We start from the raw sequence: 17,427 nt of genomic DNA on the forward strand, positions 1-17,427 counted from the left end.
TTCTACGAATGGATCATTTGTGGTGTTGTGTATAGGCTAGCAACAGTGATAGTGTGTACCCACGTAGTGTTGTGTATAGGCTAGCAACAGTAATAGTGTGTACCCACGTGGTGTTGTGTATAGGCTAGCAACAGTGATAGTGTGTACCCACGTGGTGTTGTGTATAGGCTTGCAACAGTAATAGTGTGTACCCACGTAGAGTTGTGTATAGGCTAGCAACAGTGATAGTGTGTACCCACGTGGTGTTGTGTATAGGCTAGCAACAGTGATAGTGTGTACCCACGTGGTGTTGTGTATAGGCTTGCAACAGTAATAGTGTGTACCCACGTAGTGTTGTGTATAGGCTAGTAACAGTAATAGTGTGTACCCACGTAGTGTTGTGTATAGGCTAGCAACAGTAATAGTGTGTACCCACGTGGTGTTGTGTATAGGCTAGCAACAGTAATAGTGTGTACCCACGTGGTGTTGTGTATAGGCTAGCAACAGTAATAGTGTGTACCCACGTGGTGTTGTGTATAGGCTAGCAACAGTAATAGTGTGTACGCACGTAGAGTTGTGTATAGGCTAGCAACAGTAATAGTGTGTACCCACGTGGTGTTGTGTATAGGCTAGCAACAGTAAGTGTGTACCCACGTAGTGTTGTGTATAGGCTAGCTACAGTGATAGTGTGTACCCACGTGGTGTTGTGTATAGGGTAGCAACAGTAATAGTGTGTACCCACGTAGTGTTGTCTATAGGCTAGCAACAGTGATAGTGTGTACCCACGTAGAGGTGTGTATAGGCTAGCAACAGTAATAGTGTGTACCCACGTGGTGTTGTGTATAGGCTAGCAACAGTAATAGTGTGTACCCACGTAGTGTTGTGTATAGGCTAGCAACAGTAATAGTGTGTACCCACGTGGTGTTGTGTATAGGCTAGCAACAGTAATAGTGTGTACCCACGTGGTGTTGTGTATAGGCTAGCAACAGTAATAGTGTGTACCCACGTGGTGTTGTGTATAGGCTAGCAACAGTAATAGTGTGTACGCACGTAGAGTTGTGTATAGGCTAGCAACAGTAATAGTGTGTACCCACGTGGTGTTGTGTATAGGCTAGCAACAGTGTGTACCCACGTAGTGTTGTGTATAGGCTAGCTACAGTGATAGTGTGTACCCACGTGGTGTTGTGTATAGGGTAGCAACAGTAATAGTGTGTACCCACGTAGTGTTGTCTATAGGCTAGCAACAGTGATAGTGTGTACCCACGTAGAGGTGTGTATAGGCTAGCAACAGTAATAGTGTGTACTCACGTGGTGTTGTGTATAGGCTAGCAACAGTAATAGTGTGTACCCACGTAGTGTTGTGTATAGGCTAGCAACAGTAATAGTGTGTACCCACGTAGGCTGTGTATTATCCCGATGGTGTTCGTTAAATGAAAGTGCCTCCAAGTCTTAGTCTCCGAGTTAGTCACTACACAGGTACAAAAGAGGTTCATCCAAAACTCGTGTATCGGCAACATTGTTTTGATAAACCATACCAGAAATGCACGTGCGTGAACACAATTCCCTTTTACATGTTTGTAAGCACAAACAAATAACAAGTCTGCGGTGCCACGTGGCTGCAATCTGGATTCGAATTGACGAAGTCTATTTCGCCTCGATGACGATGCGAGTTGTGCTTCAGGTAATATAAAAATACATAACAGGTGGGGGCCACTGCAAAAGAAGGCTACCGTCTCCGACCCAAGCGCCTCAATTGAAACCTCAAACATCGCACCTCCTTGCCTTGACATTCCTCGAAGACACCGGTGGTGTAACCATCAACTGCGTCGGAACATCAGCTGGTTGATGCGCACATCTCATTCACGAATGGAAAATTAAATACACAAGCCATGCAACCTTAAAACTATGGAGCAAAACAGTAAGCCACTGGAGTATCTGCGCTCCTTCAATGGAGGAGGAACGGCAAAACTCGACGAACTCTCATGGAGCCCTCTCGTGACTTGTAGACCTCCACATTTGGTATTTCGTCCCTTAACATATCGCCACAAGCAAGAATCGAATGGCTGCAATCCCGGGACATTTTTTCAAAATTTGTTTTATACAACGGTGAAATATTTTGGGTAATAATATCCAGACCAGGGGGGTTCTGTTGTATCGCGTACAAATGAAGTCATATTTGGGCCATCAGCCGGCCTATGAGTCATGGGGATCAATACATTCCAGCAGCATTTCTTGTAACCAGCTAAGTTCCGGAATTGATTTCAAATTTCCGAGTCTCTTAAGTACACAGCTTTGGTGCAATTTTGCTGTACTTTAGTGGGAACCACTATGTCCACTAAGCAGCATTTGCCTGTAAACATCAGGGAACCCAACAACATTTCGTTAACATGCCACATTCTGCTCCATTCTGAGATGTTTTAAGTAATTCTTCCACATGCACGAGATGACCATTTACCGGTGCTGAATTTATAATTGGTGAACGTGCAGCAGACATGACTCGAAAGTTTCTGTAGCTATGCAAAACAAATTCTCAGGACGATCATCGAGCTAAGTAATAATTTCAGCTTGTAACATGCCGCACAGCATTGACAAGGAACCACAGTTCAGTTCAGTTTATTTTGGTATAGCCCTGTGAGCCATCTGTCTCTTGAATCGGGTGCAACCACAACAAACAAAAAAAACAAAAACACGAACAAGAAAAACATCTTAAAGTGACTATGTGTTGACTGTGCAAACAGAAAATCCATGGAAAAAAAACAGCGAAAATATTCCTGAAAAAAGCAACCGTACACCAACGCTGTGTGCAAAAAATCCCAGTGCGATGCAAGTCAAACAACAACAACAACCACCACAAGAAAACTTAGATTAAGGCCGTCAGTCTAACTCCGTACTACAACAAAACAAACATGTCCAAACCAAAAAAGCGTTTTCCAAATCACCAACAAAATAAAGCCATAATTGCAACGTAACAGCGATCACAGGGACTGTGACCGAACTTTTACAATAAACCACATAAATAACATGTAACACCACAGACAATTTGGAAGACAGCCACACGGTGATCCAGTGCCAACAACTTCCCGAGCTCTGGAGTCCTCTATATACGTAGGTGTTAGGCAAGTAACGAGTGGTAGGAAATTGGTGGCGCCTGCAGAAAACCCACACTCTTTCCCACACAGATGGGAGTCCACATTTTTGCCGCACCGCCTATCTGGCGAGTCAGGGCATGGCACCTCGATGCCCACTAGAAGGGAGCCTCCGTAACATTCGTGTGACCCAGCAACCTTCGCCTCCGCAAGTGCTGGATTACAGGCGAGCATAGCCACCACCGCCCGGCTAAATGTAACACACGTACCATAACATTCCATTGACATAAATTGAAAATAATTATTGATTCACACGTGTATGGTTCAATGCACGCATTGTGTGTGATAGTGGCGCTCACCGGTCCTGCTCTTGCAATCTCCGTCATCTTTATCTTTCCATTGGTCCCTGGCCTCTTGGTAGCACATCAAAGCCTGTATTTGTAATCAATCAATATTTATTTAACGTACCAATATCGACCTAAAAAAAAGTAAGCATCAGTGCACATTACAGCAGAACGGCAACGGTACAGGGGGTGGGAAAAGAGACCCCTAACGACCTCCATGGCTAACACAGACTGAGCAAACCTGCCCCGACTGGACATCTGTGAAAAAGAGCTTTATAGCTCATCGGATTCCTCCAGTATAAATAAATATTATGATTCTGAATTGCAACCGCTCGCAAAACATATTGCAACCGTGCACAACGAATAGCATAAGAAAGTTAGGTAGTAAATATAAATAAGTTAAAAGTAAAGCGTTTTTATTTTGGTTTAACACGTAGGCTTTCGCGACCAATATTATTCATAATAAAGGTTTTTGGCGCGCATTTATAAATGTGTCGCAACCCTCCACCACCCGACACGGTCAATCAGTAAAAAATGTGTCACGTTGACAAAAGACAAAAATAGTTCACTACTTTAGCCCACCGGTGTGTTGAAAAGTGAATCCACAACATTTACAATTTTTGAGGACGACGTTTCGCTGGTAATTACATCCAGCATCATCGGGCAATTTGCCAGAATATAATTTTAGATGTTGTGGGAAGTCACCTGCCCTCCTGCACCCTGCTGTATACGCCCTCCACCCAAGTGTGGCTTCCCCAAGTTCCCCTGTGCACTGCACAAATCACCTCCACCCACACGTCTATCCCACCCTCCCTCCGCGTCCCTTCCCCATCCCCCTCATTTCCCACCCCTTGTTGTCACAGCGCCACGTTGCCTCTTTGTAAACGGCCCCACCCCTCAACCCTTGGACGCCCCCGTAACCTCTGGTCATCAACTTCAGCCCAGCACGGGCCGAATGAAGTTCACGTTTAACTGTGGAATTTGCACCGCGTGTGATAAAGTCCGAATCCGGGACGGCTCAGAAAGCGCAGCATTGCTGTTTTTTTCTATTTTTGTTTTCCTCACGCGAGATTGTTTTTCGTGGATTGGATCTTTGCTATAAACTTAACTATTTACCAGCTCTTTTTCCTGGCCACACATGACAGCTCAACGAAGTGGCTTATCACGTGGAAATGTATAGCAGCCAAAATACTCAAAATGCATGTTGATTCTAAATGAGGGAAAAACCGGAGGACCCCGAGGAAAAAAAATCCACGCAAACACGGGGAAAACATACAAACTCCAAATATATGAAGGCGTCAGAGTCGGGGTCGAACCGACGACCTCCTGTATACTAGGCGAGGTAGTTAACATCTTGCTACCGTGGCGGAAGACCACACGTTTCACACAACACGCACACGTGGGAAAGCACTCAACCACCGTGCGTTATGAAAAACCCGCACGCAGTTCATGAAGCAGTGCATTGTAGTGTTCTTGTCTTGTAGGTTCACCATCAAAATTGCGAACAAATGTGACCCACTGACGGCAGCAGAGATTCGGAGAAAGACAACTGTAGGCGAGTTTCATCCGTATTCGTACTCATCGGTACAGCACTGCATAATGACGAACCCCGGGTCCACAGTTGTCGAACTGCATCACTGCTGCAGTGCTGAACTTGCTGCCACTCGCTCGGTCATATTTGCGCAAATGCATTCCGATGGCGAGCCAAGACAATTGGACCACAATGCACTTCTTCAGCAACTACCGATGGTGTTTGGCACAAACGCACGTTTACGGGTGTTGTTTAAAATAAATGCTGATGGGAGCACATAGTTTGGGAAAGCACAAAGGTCGATGGACAAAACATACGTTTTTATTTTGCGTGGGTGGGGGGGGAAGCTGTCTTTTTTCGTAATTTACTTATCACAGGGCAAAATCCTGGGTGCCCATCTGTCTTGTGCGGTCCTTCTTGAAGCTCTGCCTTAGCTGGGGGCTATCCGTGTGTGTGAGGGGAGTCATGGTGTCGTGGTCAGCGCCTTGCGCAGTATTTGACTGCTATACATTTCCACGCGATAAGCCAGCCCGTTGAAATATCATTTGTGGCCAGGTCGCTTCTGAAAAAGAGCTGTGGTAGCTAGGTGGTTCTAGCCTGGTAAAATAAAATATACAGTAAAACCTTGGATTGCTGAGCAATAATTCGTTCCGGAAACGTGTTTTGTAATCCAAAGCACTCGTATATCAAAGCACTCGTATATCAGTTGTGATCACGTGACGCTCGGCAGACAAAGCGTATACGTACACTACTCGTTTTGCAAGACCCTCGCTCGTTTATCAAATTACGATTTATTTACAAATTTTTGCTCGTCTTGCAAAACACTCGTAGACCAAGTTACTCGCAATCCAAGGTTTCACTGTACATAAATAATTTTAATAGCACTCCAGACCCGGCCACCCAAGTTCTATTCCCGCTCACGGCCTACATCAGTGACGGATGTCTGATCCGGTTCTGGGTGACCCTGTGTCGAATTAGCTTCAAATGAGTGCCGAGCTGCGGCGTGTAAATATCGCGTCTAGGGAGACAAACGCGGCCGGGCGTGGAGCTGGCCACCCACCCCCTCGTGTGCCTTCATAGGCGGATGCTTGCGCACAGCAGCACTTGTGCCCAGCAGTCTGTTGAGGCTACACGGTGGTGGTGGGGGGGGTCTTTGTCTTTAGGGGGAAGGGGTGGGTCGGCGGCAAGTTTTTTTTTGCGGAGGCTCGGGGCAAAATTCCAGACGAGGTCCGCCACCCTTCTCTCTCCCCTCCCTCCTCTCTCTGGGGGCTTTCTGGGCAGGTGGGTGGAGAGAGATGGGTGGAGAGAGGCGGGGCTACAGCGCTCGCTCTGGCTCCAGGAACACAGCTCGCTCGCTCGCTCGCAACTTCTGCGGCCGTCTGCAACGAACGCTCTTCCTTCCATTCGATGTTTCGAAAGCCGTCGGAGCGATGCACCGCTAAATCATCTCGATCGAAAACGCATTTCTTTACAACTGATTGTTTTGTTTAGTTTCCTCCCCCCACCCACCCCCCACACGATCCCCTTCACCACCTCCGATCGGCACGGTTGGCCACGTACGTTGCGAAAGAAGTTCAACACAAACACACGCGCGCGCACGCGCGCAGCGGCGACCGGCGTTTTGGCATTAACGCACGGAACCCCCGGGTGGACCCCCGGTGGGCCCCCCCCCCCCCGCACGATGGACGGTGTCCCTGCGACCCCGCTGCACCAGCAGACGCCTCTGCGGGAGAGTCCGCGCCTCTCGGCCGTGGCCGGAGTGGACGTGCTGCTCAAGCTGGAGAACGCGCAGCCCGGCGGCGGTTCATTCAAGATCCGCGGCGTGGGGCTGCTCTGCCAGAGGGCCTCGGCGCTCTGGCACGCCGCTGGCGGCCTCGGTGGCGGCCTCGGCGGCGGCGGCCTCGGCGGCGGCCTCCACTTCGTCTGCTCCTCCGGCGGCAACGCGGGCATGGCCACGGCGTATGCGGCGCGCAGGCTCGGAGGGCGCTCCACCGTCTTCGTGCCGCGCTCCACCGCAAGCTCCACCAGAGAGGCGCGGGGTTGACGTCACTCACACGAGGGGGCGGGGGCGGGGGGAGGGGGCAGGGAGTGGGGAGGGGGGCAAGGATGAGGTTGGGGGGGGGGTGGTGGAGGCGTTCACCGCGGTATGGGGCCGTTCATAAATGACGTCACGCACCTAGGGGAGGAGGGTGGGGGGTGTGGGTCAGACATTTGTGACGATGTGTGACAAAGGGGGGTGGGGGGTGGGGTTTGAGAAATGTGACGTCACATCAAAAGGGCGCAACTTTAAATAAATATAGACAACACGTTCTACTTAATTAACTTTTTAATCAATGTTTTTCTCCTACAACATCAGAGTGCAGCGGCACATTAAATACGCACTACAATGACAATAGTTTAAAGCGATTTGAAGCATGGTTTATTTTTTTTGGGGGGGGGGGGCAGAGCTTTGTGACGTCATATTTGAGGGGGGGTCTGACTTTTTGTGACGCCGTGTGACGAGGGTGGGGGGGTTAAAATCGTAAAAAATCGGGTGACGTCATTTATGGACGGCCCCTAAATCATATATATTAAATATGTAATATATAATGTATTATGCTGTACGTGTCACAAATTAAATGTAATATGTCTTATATTTAATATTTCTAAAGATATTTACGTTTATAAATAGAATATGTTACATATGATATGTTATATATTCTTGTGCAGTGTAATTGACGAATGTGTTAACATTTAATTTATGCTTACTGCCTCACTAAGTATCACCTAACAAACTGGTAGAGCCGTGGTACAACGGTTGTACAAAAGGAAACCCAATGACCAACAGTGTGGGGGTGCCTATCGTCATCATCGTCATCATCCAGTTGTGGAAAGGCAACGCTGAAACTTTACATCATACCTAACATTTTACTGTGTAGGAACCTCCTGGTTACTACGCCAGCCCACAGGGGATTATTGTGTCCGTTCGTCCGTCGTGCATCCAAAAATGGGAGGGGTGGGGCTGGGTGGTGAGGGAGGGGAGGGGCTGGGTGGGGAGGGTGGGGCTGGGTGGGGAGGGGCTGGGTGGGTGGTGGGAGCGGTGGGGCTGGGTGGGGAGGGGCTGGTCACCCCGTGGTGCCCTTATAAAACTCAACGTTTAACCTACTCACGCCGGCTTGTGCCCGCCCTCACAGTCGGGCATATTTGCGGAATACACCACATGGTGGTGCCGCCGTTGACCCTGGCCATTGACCGAGCAACCCAACGTTCCTACCAGCTCCCTCCGCAGGGATGTGTTTGCAGCCCATTCATTGGAAATCCATTGCGAAAGAGGTCGTCACGCTACATGAATGCAATGTGCACATTGCTGTGATGTCTTCTTCACTCCTTGCTGATCTCGGCAAAGAGCGTGAACCATCGCGCGAACTTTGGTCATCCTCGCAGTGACTTTTTGGCTGGCCATCAAACAAAGACTGTCAACTGCATCGCGCGTTTTCAGATGCGCTTCTGCGGCCGTCTGGAACGTTCTTCCTTCTGATATTAGGAAGCCACTGGAGCTATGCACTTTTAAATCTAGATCGCAAACTAACATCTTTAGAACTGCTTTTTGTGTTTAGTTCGTTGTCCTTCTCCTGCACCTCCGATTACCACGGTTGGCTACGTACGGTGCGAAAGAGTTCAACATGCTAAATGAAACTTTTTTTTATTTTACCAGGTAAGGCCCATTGAGCTACATAGCTATTTTTTCGGAAGCGATCTAGCCACAAATTATAGCTGAACGAAGCGGCTTCTCACGTGGAAATTTATAGCAGCCAAATATACTCGAAACGCACGCTTCTGAATATGGAGGGAAAAACCGGTGGACCCGGAGAAAAATCCGCGCGACCACGGGAAGAAGAGAGACACGCAGACTTCAAATTTACAGACGTCAGGGGTCGGGATCGAACCCACGAACCTCCCGTGCGCCAGGCGAGGTAGTCAACAGCTCGCCACCGTTGCGCCAATAATACGTTCATACCTAAATACACTCGGCCAGTAGCAAAGCGTCGCACAGGTGGGGCTTAAGCGACAACGAACGCGAACTGCAGCTGTGTCCTGAGGTGGACGGAGCCGCACGTTGTTGAAGACTGCGGTCCCCTAAGCAAGCCGAGTGACGGTCTGAGAACAATTGATGAAAGCTCCTGTCTGGTTCGGTGCACACGCTCAATAAATAATCAACTGATGGATGGAGGGGAATGGGGTGGGGACCGGTGGCTGGGATTGAAGAAACGTTCAACATCGAGGTGTAGTGGTATTCATGACCTAATGACCTCTTTGCCTCTTGACATCGGACTGCCGCACTCGAATGTAATCGCGCACAGACCTTGCGAATCTCCACCCCGTGTCAGTCATGTTCAGTGCGGCTTAGTGGGTCGGGGGTGGCGGGGGGTGAAACCAAGTCCAGTTGGGATATCATTCGCCACTGATGTTTGCCATGGGAATGCAACTCAGGTTCGCCGGGTTTCAGAGCGCTGTGTGTTACTGTTCCATCACCAAATCGGTGATATCGATGCTTATCCCCAACCCCCACCACAAGTTTCTTAAATCCCTCCCCCTGCCGCCATCCACTCAACTATATACATGGGTGCACCAATTTTTGTTTTATTATGCAGTTTTTCACGACCAATATTATGATTCGTAATTCGTTTAGTTTTGTTTAGGTCGTGTAGGTAACATACCAGTTTACATTTAAGGCCCTCCGTTTTCTAAAAAAAAAAAAATTGGCCAATCTGTCCACGTGACAACTTAATTTGATTGGCTCTGTCGGGTGGTGGAGGGTTATTATAAAAGTTGACATTATACCTACAGGATCTAACCCAAAATAAACTATAGTAATTCTGAATTGTGCACACCGCAGTTAATCTGTATGCAGTTCGCGTGTGGTGGGATAAAGTGTGTGGCTTCCTCCCCAACGTCTGGCCAACATGGAAGAATAGGCCAAAGCACTCAATGGAAAGAGGGAGCTCTTTATTAGCTTGTTGAGCTCCCTCTCTTTATTGGATGCCCTTCTGCCAAAGCAGCGGCGTGGTAAAGTTAAACAATTCAGAGTGTTTGGCTGCAATACATTTCCACGTGATAAGCTACTTTATTGAGCTATCATTTGTGTATGTTGAAATTCTTTAGCACTGTACGGAGCTAACCGTTCTAATCGGAATTGTGGGGGAAGGACATCAAACTAAACACATAAAAGCAGTTCTAAAAAAAATAGTTTTCAATCTAGATTTAAAAGTGTATAACGCCAGTGGCTGCCTAATATCGGAAGGCAGAACGTTCCAGACGGCAACACAAAAATCAGTTTCGAGAAAAGAGTTTTAAATCTAGATTTTAAGAAATCAATCTTCATTCATTTGTGGCCAGATGGCTTCTGAAAAAGATCTGTATAGCTCAGTGGGACTTACCTGGCCAAAAAAAAAAAACGGTTCATCGTTTTAGTTTAAACAATTGCACGGCTGCTCGTTTTACCCCGGCACCTAACCACCCCCCCCCCCCCCCCCCTGGATCTTTGCCGGGATCCTTCCCCTTGCTCAGCGGCTGCAGGAGGAGGGCGCCTCCGTGCAGGTGGTGGGGGACGCGTGGGACGAGACCAACGTGCACGCGCTGCGCGTGGCGACGGAGGGGGGCGATGGCTGCTGCTACGTTCACCCCTTCGACGACCCCCTCCTGTGGGAGGGCCACGCCAGCCTGGTGCACGAGCTCAAGGCGACCCTGGCGGCCGGCTCCAAGCCCGGGGCCGTCGTCGTGTCCGTGGGCGGCGGCGGCCTCCTCTGCGGGGTGGTGCGGGGGCTCAGGGAGGTGGGCGGCTGGGGGGACGTGCCCGTCATCGCCGTCGAGACGGAGGGGGCGCACAGCCTGCACGCCGCGCTGAGCGCGGGGGAGCTCGTCACGCTGCCGGCCATCACCAGGTGGGGAGGGAGCGCACTGCGCGTGTGAGCCAAAGCGGGGGGGGGGGGGGGGCTTTGGTCGGTGCCATCTGGGGGGGGGGGGGGGCGGGGGGGTGGCGAATGCCACCTATTCACCGTGGGCGGTCTCGACCGTGAGAATAAATCTTAGCGTACGTGAAGCCGTCTTGTTTTCTTGATATGCGCGTGTGTATTTCCGTGTTTTGTGGATGTTTAATATCGCATTGGCAGGATTTTTTTCTACTCGTGAAACGTTGGTCTTCCGCCGCGGTGGCTTGGAGATGTTAACTACCTTGTCTGGTACGCAGGAGGTCGTGGATTCGACCCCGACCCTGACGCCTGCTGCTGCTGTATATTTGGAGTTTGCGTGTCTCTCTCTCATCATCATCACGGTGGCTAGGAGATGTTAACTACCTTGTCTGGTACGCAGGAGGTCGTGGATTCGACCCCGACCCTGACGCCTGCTGCTGCTGTATGTTTGGAGTTTGCGTGTCTCTCTCTCTCTCATCATCATCACGGTGGCTAGGAGATGTTAACTACCTTGTCTGGTACGCAGGAGGTCGTGGATTCGACCCCGACCCTGACGCCTGCTGCTGCTGCTGTATATTTGGAGTTTGCGTGTCTCTCTCTCATCATCATCACGGTGGCTAGGAGATGTTAACTACCTTGTCTGGTACGCAGGAGGTCGTGGATTCGACCCCGACCCCTGCTGCTGCTGTATATTTGCAGTGTGCGTGTCTCTCTCTCTCTCATCATCATCACGGTGGCTAGGAGATGTTAACTACCTTGTCTGGTACGCAGGAGGTCGTGGATTCGACCCCGACCCTGACGCCTGCTGCTGCTGCTGTATATTTGGAGTTTGCGTGTCTCTCTCTCTCATCATCATCACGGTGGCTAGGAGATGTTAACTACCTTGTCTGGTACGCAGGAGGTCGTGGATTCGACCCCGACCCTGACGCCTGCTGCTGCTGTATATTTGGAGTTTGCGTGTCTCTCTCTCTCTCATCATCATCACGGTGGCTAGGAGATGTTAACTAACTTGTCTGGTACGCAGGAGGTCGTGGATTCGACCCCGACCCTGACGCCTGCTGCTGCTGTATATTTGGAGTTTGCGTGTCTCTCTCTCTCTCATCATCATCACGCTGGCTAGGAGATGTTAACTACCTTGTCTAGTACGCAGGAGGTCGTGGATTCGACCCCGACCCTGACGCCTGCTGCTGCTGCTGTATATTTGGAGTTTGCGTGTCTCTCACCTTGGTCGCGTGGACTTTTTCTCCGGGTCCTCCGGTTTTTCTCTGCACATTTAAAAAGACAACGTCACGCGTTTAGAGTATTTGGCTGCTATACATTTCCACGTGAAAATAAGCCACGTCAGTTTTACACGTCGGCTTTCGCGACCAGTGTTATCCATAATAGAGGTTTTTGGGTTAGATCGCGCGAATATATAAATGTGTCGTTAAAAAGGTTTGCCACGTAAACAGAACAAGCCAATTCGTTACTAGTACAGCACACCGGTGTGTTGGAGAGTAAACCCACAGCATTTACAATTTGAGTATTTCGAGTACTCGAATCGTACGAGTAAACCCACATTTACAATTCGATTACTCGAATTGTAAAATTCGATTACTCGAATTGTAAATGCTGTGGGTTTACTAGCAACGAATTGGCATGTTTGTGTTTACGTGACAAACCTTACTAACTGTTTGCGTCGGGGTTGTGGCGGGTTTATAACGACACATTCATATTCACGCTGCCTAACCCAACAACCTCTGTTATGGATGAGCCACTTCTACGTTGAGCTATCGCTTCTGAAAAAAAAACCAAAAAAATCTCTATAGAGCCTGACCTGGTAAAATATAACAGCAACAAACATTTGACCGACTCCTCTGCGATGTGTGTGTATGCGTCACAGCGTGGCCAAGACCCTGGGTGCGAAGCGCGTGGCCGAGCAGGCGTTTACGCTCGCCCGGGAGCACGTGGTCTTCTCCGAGGTCGTCTCGGACCGTGACGCCATCGACGCCGTGCAGAGGTTCCTGGACGATGAGCGGATGCTCGTGGAGCCGGCGTGCGGAGCCGCTCTGGCCGCCGTCTACTCGGGGGCGGTGCGCCGCCTCGTGGCCGAGGGGCGGCTGGGCCCGCTGCCTGGCCCCGTCGTGGCGGTGGTGTGCGGGGGGAGCGGCGTCACGCTGGGACAGCTCCGCGAGTGGAGGGAGCAGCTGGGCATGGGCCCCGAGTGAATTAAGTAAAACTTATATTCTTAGCTCTTTCGGTAAAGTCACGTTGAACGGAAACAATAAAATATATTTTATTGTTTTATGTGTATTTTATTACTTTATTGTTTCCCTTCAACGTGACTTTACCGAAAGAGCTAAGAATATGAATTACTGCAGTCACGGAAGCTTTAAATCAAAATTTAAGTAAAACTTATTTTGTTCTTTCGGTAAAGTCACGTAGAGTGAGAATAAAATAATAAAATAACACGATAAAATTCTCACGACGTTTCGGCCACAACGCAAGCGGCCGTCTGCAGGTGAAAGGTACAGTTCTGTACCTTTCCCCATGAAGACGACCTTTCACCTGAAGACGGCCCGCTTGCGTTGTGGCCGAAACGTCGTGAGAATTTTATTGTGTTATTTTATTATTTTATTCTCATTCTACGTTACTTTACCGAAAGAAGCAAAGAAGATGAATCCTTGCAGTCACGAAAGCTTCAAATCGATAAGTAAAACTTTTTATTTCATTTTACCCAGGTAAGGCCCACTGAGCTATATAGCTATTTTTTATTATTATTATCAAAAGCGACATAGCCGCAAATTATCGTGCAACCAAGTGGCACATGTGGAAATGTATAGCAAATAAACTCGAAGCGCATGTTTCGAAATGTGGAGGGAAAACCCGGAGGAGCCCGGGATAAATCCACGCCGCCACGGAGAGAACATGCAAACTCCAAATATTCAGGCGTCAGGATCGAACGCACGAACTCCTGCGGCCTTGAGTGAGGCTGAGAAGGGGCCTCGGAGAGTAACTCCTTGTGTTTCCAACTCAGTAAAAAAAATATTCGATTCATAATAATGGATTCATAATTCCTCATTCCTATTTTGTGCAACGATTCCCTCTCCCAAGAAATGTGATGAATTGACATGATTGGAGGTCGTGCCTCGATTCGAAAATCGGTTGTAGTCTTTTCACTGTCTTGTTTGTAATGTTTCTACAATTTCTAAATTTGTTCCCGTTTTCTTCGTGCAGGCTTAGGTTTATAAAACTTCTATTTTAGCGCAGATAAACTCATTCAGCAATAAATGCTCATTTTTGTACGAGGAATTCCTTGTTTGCCTCTTTAGCCTAAATGTAACACTTGAAAATAATCCGTAATGCAGTTTGCACAAACCGTAAATAATCGAGCCTTATATTCACAACGTTAAAGCTTGTAGAGGACTGATGGCAATCGATGATTGTGCATCATTAAATGCCGGCATGTTTCCACGGCCACTGACTGACGTTAGTTTGATTTTCCTGTCACGGCTATTATCAATGTCTGAGTGACATCTGAACCGGCCCTGGCCGCCACAAGCGAGTTGACGTATGGCCAAACAACCCCCACGACCGACACGGCGTGGGGAGATCATCCAGCAGTGAACTACCATAGCTACACATCGGTTGTTTCTGAAGTACAGTACTTGTCTTCCCCGCTTTTTTTTGGTTTACATTGTTATGTTGCTTTCAATATTAAATTCAGTTTTCTAAAAGCACGTGGGTTGGTGCAGATTGGTGCCACTGGCTCAATCTGGCCCCGATCCCCGGACTGCTTTGACACGTTGTGACGTGCTCAAAATTGCTCAGTTAAAACCTACCTTTTTTAGTTAACAAACAAAATAAGTAGACAATCCGTCTCTGCATGAACAATGAAAGTATGTACATCATTAGACCTCCTTTGCCAGTACCAAAATATAAGAGTAGGGTTTTTCCCCAAAAGAAAGCCGTCTCTGGTGTGGACCAATCAGTTTCAAGGACAATGCATCATATATTATCAGTGTGTTGTTTGTTTGCATTTTGACCACAAGTATTGTGGTTAATGCAGACATGATTCCTTGAAAAAAAAAGGTTTCAGTTTTGTTGCCAGAAAAAAAGGGGAAAAACCCTATTCTTATATTTTGGTACAGGCAAAGGAGGTCTAATGATGTAGATGCTTACCCGGAGCCCTCATTACTCTGATAGTGCATTGTCTTTGAGCTTTACGCCTTTTGGCGTCCTCCGGACTAGCACCAATAGAGACGAGGCTCAAAAGAAAGCCGTCTCTGGTGTGGAGCAGTCAGTTTCAAGGACAATGCATCATATATTATCAGCGTGTGTTGTTTGTTTGTTTGCATTTTGACCACAAGTATTGTAGTTAATGCACACATGATTCCTTGTAAAAAAAAAGGTTTCAGATTTGTTGCCAGAAAAAAAGGGGACAAACCCCTATTCTTAATGAAAGTATGTCTTACGCAACCCATCAGCCAGGCAGCCTTCTGGGAGTGCATCATCTCAGCGGCATCGATTCGGGACAAGTAAACGCTGCATCGTGGTGTCGACAAGTTTCTCATCACCTCCAATAGTCTGCGACCGTGGTCATCCAGAACAGACCTGGAGTATAACATATAATGACGCAATGCCCCCCCCCCCTCGATCCACACAAATACGAAGGGGACACTCCGCTGCTCAAACCTACATCAGCCATTCGAAGTAAGCAAGCAGTCAGACTTTCTTGAATGCTGGTGAAACTGCCAATGTTACAGGCAAGAACCCTTATGAAGCCTGACTGCCGATGAGACCCTGGATGTCAACCCGGCTATGAATTTGCTTGCCTTGAATCAACGATGCTTTTATGCAATCGCAGAAGGACGTCCAGGTGAAGGGTTTGTGTAGGACTTACTTTTTTTTTTACGGATATGTGAAGGGGGGACATTGTCTGCTCATTCATTTTGCTATTTCTATTCCCCACAACGCCGTTCGTGATGTTTTAAGTTACGCACGTGACACCTGGCCCGCCCCTCGGTCCGCCCATTCACCCTGAAGCACTGCAGACGACCCGCCACCGTAACTTATAAGCCGCTTTAATAAACGCAACAGAACTTACCACATCAGCTGACAGATACAACTGCCCACAATATTGAGCACAAATTGGAATCGGTTGAATGAAAAAAAAACACCGAATAAAAGCAAATCTTATATAAAATAACCTTTTTTGTTGTTGTTTTAGAATTGTCTCACAAAACCATTTGCGATTGGCAGCAGACTTACCCAATGGTCGGATATCGAGATACAAGTCGCAATCGTGACTCTCAAAAGTGGAAAACTCCGGTCCCACTTTTAATAGTAACACAAGACAACACAGTACAGTACAATGTGATTGCTTCCAACGTCAACATTTGAAACCGCGTTGTCGCTCTATACCAGGCTTTTTTTCCCAAATGCCAGTACTTTCCGCGTTTACCAAGATACTTTTCCCAATAAAAATGCTAATTAACTCGTTACACGTTGCATGCGCCAGACGATTGTAAAACGTGTTCCCGCATGACGCGCTAAGCAATTAACGCCGTCCGGCTTAATAGAGAGCCGATTCCAATTAAGGTTGAGCTCTCGGTGCGTGCGTGAGTACACACGTGCGCATACACGTGTGTTTGTGTGTGCACATGTGTTCCATCGATAACAGCACTTGTCCCAACAGTCTGGTAAGGCGATACAGGGGGATCTTTGCCTTTGCTTGTTCAACGTCATGCAGACACCGTGAATTGCTCAGCGTGCCACGTGGGACCGATTTAACAATCATCGGGCGCGTTGCAGCGTGGAATGACCGAATTCATATTTGCGAGTAAATTGGTTCGTGAGGACTGGAGTTTGGGAAACCTTTCTCTTTACCATCGACTGATACACACCTCGGTTCAGTGCTGTCACATCGGAGGTTTTAGCGTTAAATGGAGACGGTCCCTCTTTGGGAAACTGACGCTTTCGATTTTTTTTTTAAATTCCAGGTTTTTCCACCCATATGGAAGTACCGTGCATGTTGCACCACGTGCAATTTATTTCCAAAGCAACACAAATATGGAGGGAGGGGGGCGGGGAGGGAGAGGATTAAATATTACATCCATTACAACGTGGATTAATGCAACACGTGTTCATACGAAGGAGACATCATCACAGCGATGCACTCCGGTGCTCCTGACGCGGTTATCTGGCTTGACCGCCTGAGTGTGAATTTGTAGTTGCTGCTCTGCATCTACATCAGCCATACGAAAGAAGAGGAAGAAGAATATGATCCAATTAATTAATTAAAGTCCACAAGTGTTCCCAAAGCCAATTCGTGAAAGTGTCACAAGAAACGCATTTCCTAAACCAGCTTGAAACTGACGCTGGTTCCTGTGCCCATTGCCCTTACTTCGTTGTATTGTACTTCTATGCTCCCACAACTATGCTGCACTTCATCATTGACCCGCACTGGCATTATACTTGATGGTCAATGAATCCCCACATGACCTGCATTGCGTGGAGAGGAGGTCCTCATCCAGCGTTGACTGTAAATCGGTCAGTCG

General features: G+C 48.1%; 2 protein-coding genes across 4 annotated transcripts in view; one reads left to right on the forward strand and one right to left on the reverse strand.

Annotated features, from left to right (window-relative positions):
• Positions 1-6,179: 6,179 nt before the first annotated feature.
• LOC116942990 (L-serine dehydratase/L-threonine deaminase-like) lies at positions 6,180-14,172 on the forward strand. Its single transcript, XM_032955601.2, has 3 exons — positions 6,180-6,972; positions 10,488-10,861; positions 12,771-14,172. The coding sequence occupies exons 1-3, from the start codon at positions 6,622-6,624 to the stop codon at positions 13,093-13,095; spliced, it is 1,050 nt and encodes a 349-aa protein (XP_032811492.1). The 5' UTR covers positions 6,180-6,621; the 3' UTR covers positions 13,096-14,172.
• A 1,763-nt stretch (positions 14,173-15,935) lies between these two features.
• Positions 15,936-17,427, reverse strand: part of LOC116943054 (coronin-1C-like) — a 100,579-nt gene continuing 99,087 nt past the window's right edge. For all 3 annotated transcript variants that reach the window (XM_076059690.1, XM_076059689.1, XM_032955697.2), the window contains exon 13: positions 15,936-17,114. In XM_076059690.1, coding sequence (XP_075915805.1) covers positions 17,066-17,114 — 49 coding nt within the window. In that variant the 3' untranslated portion in view covers positions 15,936-17,065. The remainder of the gene's footprint in view (positions 17,115-17,427) is intronic.

The sequence above is a fragment of the Petromyzon marinus genome, chromosome 1 (assembly GCF_048934315.1).
Source record: "Petromyzon marinus isolate PM22_M1 ecotype Great Lakes invasive population chromosome 1, UKy_Petmar_22M1.pri1.0, whole genome shotgun sequence".
In the NCBI taxonomy this organism is placed as follows: Eukaryota; Metazoa; Chordata; class Hyperoartia; order Petromyzontiformes; family Petromyzontidae; genus Petromyzon; species Petromyzon marinus.